At 36.9% G+C, this 5,553-nt stretch overlaps 1 protein-coding gene across 1 annotated transcript; it reads right to left on the bottom strand.

Moving 5' to 3' along the window:
- Positions 1 to 2,841: 2,841 nt before the first annotated feature.
- Positions 2,842 to 3,672, bottom strand: LOC110724047. The gene has a single exon (XM_021903446.1). It carries the CDS (start codon positions 3,670 to 3,672, stop codon positions 2,842 to 2,844), a length of 831 nt encoding a protein of 276 aa, XP_021759138.1.
- Between the last annotated feature and the right edge of the window lie 1,881 nt (positions 3,673 to 5,553).

Genomic DNA, 5,553 nt, shown 5'->3' with positions numbered 1-5,553 from the left:
GTTGTTGTTTGTTCTTCTTCTTCTTCTTCTTCTTCTTCTTCTTCTTTCTTCCTTCTTCTTCTTCTTCTTCTTCTTCTTCTTTACCTTCATCCATCTCTTCATCATCATCATCATAGGGAAGGAGGTTACTTAAGAGTACATGCAATACATTAGGCACATCCTCATGGTGGATAGAAATCAAGGAAGGATTAGGGAGATAACACAATTTCTCGTTCTCCATAAGCCACTCGAACACCTAATCATCTACATTCTTTGCCAAAAATTGCACTTGCTTCAATTGTACAATATCAAGGTAGAGAGTGCTTGAACTACCCACCGGAGTACAAGAAGGCAAGTAGTAGCCAAGATTAAGGTTGGTCGTAAGCCGTAAGATATACTACCATAAGGAATCTCACTGGACTTCCTATCTTGCAAAATCTTGCAATATTTTAAAAATATGAACCCCAAGTTCAAGCGACCACGGTATTCCTCCCGGGTAGCTAACCAAAGAATCCGGAGCTCTAATTGACTCATTTTTTCCTAATTCTTGCTTCGGGATCACCGAGTACCCCAAAAGCCGATGAAGAACATGAAGACATGGTTGGAATACTTTACTAATCAAAGCATACCGAGTCTCAAATTCACCACCCCTAAAAATATCATCCCACTATGAGTGTTGGTCATAAACATCGTTGAAGAGGTATTCAGGGTCCAAAATCTCCGCCCCGGATCAAAATCAAGAGCCGCATTGAACTATTCAATTCAAGAGAAATATCTTGATGAATTTTGAAGAGTTGAAAAGAGACTCGGTAGTGACCACCTTCTACCGCCTCATATGAGACCGTGGCCAAGAATTACAAAGTAGGCTCAAGATAAGTATGGTAGCTTTGGTTTATGAATGATCTCATTCGAAGATTAGCAAACAACTCCCTTAAATCCTCATCAATGCCCAATTTTATCATATCTTGTTGGAAATAGTTTCTAGCTGACTTGAGGAAACTTTTTGCTTTTAACTTGAGTTATCGAGCATTTTGAATTGGGTTGGTGATTTTTGTTTTGGGTATAGGAGTGGGTTGTCAAGGTTGTGAGGTAGAGGGGTTAGGAGTGGGTTCTTCAATTGTAATGTTGGTTTTGCGCTTCTTAAGAAGGTTCTTTACATGTTTAGACATGATGATTCTTCAAAAATACCAACTCAAAATTCAATCAAGCAACACAAAAAACACCGCAATAGCACCAACAAACACTTCCAGTTACCAAAATCACACCCCTTAGCCAAATTCACCAATCACACACTAAGCACTTCACTACCAAAATCCGAAAATTTCAACTTCTCAAATTCACCACAATTTTGCACAATTTTGCTACAAAAACAATCTACAATACAATGTGAGGCAATAACAATCATCAAAGAACACAAATAATCAACCAAAAATCAATATCAATCAACAAAATCATCAAAAACACATACTACTACTATACACAACAAAAAAACAATTTAATTCTTGCAACAATATGATATAATAATGCAATTAAGAGTAAAGCAAGATGATTATACCATACAAGAAGCAAGATTCAACTACAATTAGCCACAAATTCCCTCAAGAACGAAAGGTCCCAAAATTGTTCAACAATGGATGAGAGAGATTGGAGATTGAAATGGATGAAAGTAGTGTGATTTTTGTTGAAAATGATAAATTTGAAGAAAGAGTTTGATGATTTTTGATGAAATTTGGACGATTAGATAATGAAATTTGATGAGAGTATGGTTAGGGTTTGTACGGTTTTGAGAAGGGGTGCGTTTTAATAATATGATAGGGAAGAAGGAGAAATGAGGAAAAGAAAGGAGAAAGAAGAAAAGGGGTTACAGCTCTGGGTGCGCGATTGCGATGCCTGGCAGCGCGCCCGTGCCAGTGTCGTGCGTTGGCCGCGCCCCACCCTGGCACGCCTGCGCAGCTCGGCACTCCTCTTTTCTCGCTTCCTTAGTGCATTCACCTGTGGGCTCTTCGTTCAATATCATTCTAGGGCTATTGAACCCACTAAATATGGCAGTTTCAAAACATGTTGATAGTGGGTTCAACATCCTAAAATAATGATATCACCACAATGAAACCACTAAGTTCAAACTTTCATCAAATTATAGCACAATTTTCCATATCTTACCTCACTAAAATTTCTTACCCTTTTACCTCAAAATTCAATACAGTCGAACATAATCACATTGAAAACCGCAAAACATCTTTCCATTGCTCATGCTCACTTGAAGTAATCCAATTCTCATGAAATTGACCTATCAATCCAAATAGAAAACAAGTGAAAGAAAAGAAAGAAACAAAAGAAAAAGAGTTAGAAATCTGGGTTGCCTCCCGGGAAGAGCTTGTTTAAGGTCTTAAGCTCGACCCATCCTCCAAATCATGGAGGTTCAAAAAGCACCACCTTATCCAAAGAGGTGGAGAGGGAAAAATCATTACAAATATTGTGAAAAATCAAATCATGAACCATGTCATCTTGAATCATAGAAACCGATTCAAACTCTTTAGACTTCATCTTCCTCTTGTATTTCTTGGAAAATCTCTTTCTCTTCCTTGATTTCTTCTTCCTTGGATCCTTGAGATCCTCAGATTCACCTCATGAAAAAACTATTTTTTTTCTTCCTTTAGAGAAAGATCAAACCAAAAGGGCATCTCAAAGTCATCCTCAAGCTTCGAATGATCCTTGTCCTCTTCACTAAAAACCTTGCTTTCAACACTTTTTAGGAACATCATCGCAAGCTACAAGCATATCATTAGTAGAAGATATAAACATGGAATAATTAACATTCAAATATAATGAGTTTATGCACATAATTCCTTCCACATAAGAGACTCATGCAACGACTTGAGCGTAAAAACTTTCCTTACTATCACAAACACACAAGGTAATCATGCTACCTTTCACATCTATTAAAGCACCCGAAGTTTCAAAGAATGGCCTCCCTAGGATGATAGGAATGTTTTCATCTTTCGCAATCTCTAGCATAATGAAACTAACGGGAATAGTGAACTTTCCTATTTTGAGGGGCACATCCTCAATTCTACCCTTTGGGAACTTAATAGAACGGTCGGCTAATTGAAGGGTCATGTTGGTTGAAAGGAGCTCACCTAACTTGATTTTCTTGAAAACGGAGTAAGGCATGATGCTAACACTAGCACAAAGATCACAAAGGGCATTTTGAAATAATTTCCCATTAATATTACAAGGAATAGAGAAATTTCCGGGATCTCTCATCTTTGGGGGCAAGTCATTATGGATAAAGGCACTAAAACATTTCCCCAAACTCACCGGTTCAACCACATTGCAATCTCTCATACCGCTCAAGATTTCCTTAAGAAATTTAGAATAGTTAGGCATTTTTCTCAAAACATTGGCATCAGTGAAAGGAAAAGAGAGATGGATTTTCCTTAACATCTCGATAAATCTCCCAAATTTTTCATACAACTTGTACCTATTGAACCTTTTGGGATATGGAAGTCTCGGTTTGAAATCCTCATCTTGTTTCCTCTCTTTCTCAACACTCTTCTCATTAGAGTTATCACTCATCTTGCTAGACTCATCACTAATCTTTTTCTCTTGAACTTCCTGCTTGCTCACACTTCTTGACACCTCATTCTTATTTTCCTCACTTAAATCACTCCTCTTCACATCCTCCTTACTCATCCTAGAAACTCTCTCTTCTAGCACTTTCCCACTCCTTGTGATGATGGAATAAACGGGTTTCTTAGGATAAACTCTTTGAGAGGGTAATGAAGAAGGGCTAGCACAATCTTTGAAGGTATTAACTAGTTGTGTGATTTATGTTTCAAGCATCTTATTGTGTGTAATTTTCTCATTAAACTTTTTGTCACTCACCGACATGTAAGTGTTCAAAATATTTGTTTGTTTCTCAAAGATCTCCACGAAGGTAGTCTTAGAAGACGGGGGTTGAGCATAAGGATTATCACCATTTCCTTGAGGTCTTGGAGTAAATCAGGGTGGGGGTCCCCTTTGGTTGTTGTTTTGAAAATTGCCCCGATTTTAATTGTTCCAATTACCTCGGCTTAGATTGTTGCCAAATTTTTTGTGTTGGCCACCAGATTGGCCTTGATTTCCGTACCCTTGGCTTTGGTTTTGATTACTATAACCATGGTTGTTATAGTTACCTCGGAAACCTTGATTTCCTTGGTTCCTATAACCACAATTGTAGTTATCAAAACTACCTTGTTAGTGAGTATTCCTATTCCCAAAATTTCATGGACCATGAAATCTCTGGCCATTATTATTGTGGGAAACAAATTTCACTTGCTCACAATCATTGTTTTCAACATCATCGTAATTTTTCAAAATCATTTGAACAACTAGAAAAGTCATGGTCATAAAACCCACTATAGACACCTATTTGTGTCTCTCCAAAACCAAACCTTGTGATGAGTACCTTTCACGTCAAATCATAATCGAATGAAGTGAAAGTGTGGAAAGTCTAGTGTTGCGGTTAGTTTTTTAATTCATTTCTTTCTCTCTGTTTTTGAAAACCTATTTTATGAAAAATAGCAAATCTAATTTAGTTTTATCAATGGAAAGGGTCCAATAATAGTATAGTTAGATTGGGTTCGAAAAGAGCTTTTTAACGATATATTATAAGCCCAATTCCGATGATTAATGAGGAAGTTATGGCCAAATTAATAAACTGGGCCCGGTTTGATTTTTATATGCGGCCTAATGATCTAGAGGAGGGCCTATTATGATTTATCATTCCTAATGCAATTATTATTGATTATAGTCTTCAAGAATCTTCTAGAAGGTTCTTTGAATACTAATTTAATTATTATTGATAAATTGAGTTTGAAGAGTTTTATTTAGAATAAAAGAAGTGTTTTTAAGGAAATTACAGTTTTTACCCCTCGTACGCTTGAATTTTATCGAAATAATAAAATGTGTGGAAAAACTGATTGCAGCGCCGTAACTACAATCAGTCGCCTGGCGTCACGGCAACACGTCTATCGCCTAGCGACAGGGGCGTGTTTGGCGACAAGGTCGTTTTTATTCTTTTTGAAACTCTGATTCTTTTTTTTTTTTTTCATATCTAGCAGATTTTCTATAGAAATAGCCTCCTAAAGCCTCCGTTTTCAATCACCAATTCTCACCAACTCTCAAAAAGAAATTCTTGATTCTCTCTCTCCCTTCTTCTAAACCAACCTTTTACAAACAACATTCCGCATTCACAAGGTCTACACACTCCTTGCCAAGTTCGAAGTTGCCTTCGCCCTAGACATGAAAGGTTTGGTATTTCTAAGGGTTTGGTCTCAAATCTAGTCTAAACAATCTCTATTTCAATTATTTAATTTAACGGCTATTTCCCCAAATGCCACTGAGCAATTTAAAAATTCACCAAATGCCATCGGATTTTTCAAAATTCACCAAATGCCACCGAGTTTTAAAAAAATTCATAAAGTGCCATTATTGTCTAATGGAGTTAACTCCGTTAATAACTAGGGCTTAATCATGACACATGTGGACACGTGTCAGTCAGCTATTGGTTTAAAAAATTAAAAAAAAAAAAAA

Source organism: Chenopodium quinoa, unplaced genomic scaffold (genome assembly GCF_001683475.1).
Source record: "Chenopodium quinoa cultivar QQ74 unplaced genomic scaffold, ASM168347v1, whole genome shotgun sequence".
Classification (NCBI taxonomy): Eukaryota; Viridiplantae; Streptophyta; class Magnoliopsida; order Caryophyllales; family Amaranthaceae; genus Chenopodium; species Chenopodium quinoa.
Note: the sequence above shows the minus strand (reverse complement) of the source record. Positions and strands in the feature narration are given on the sequence as shown.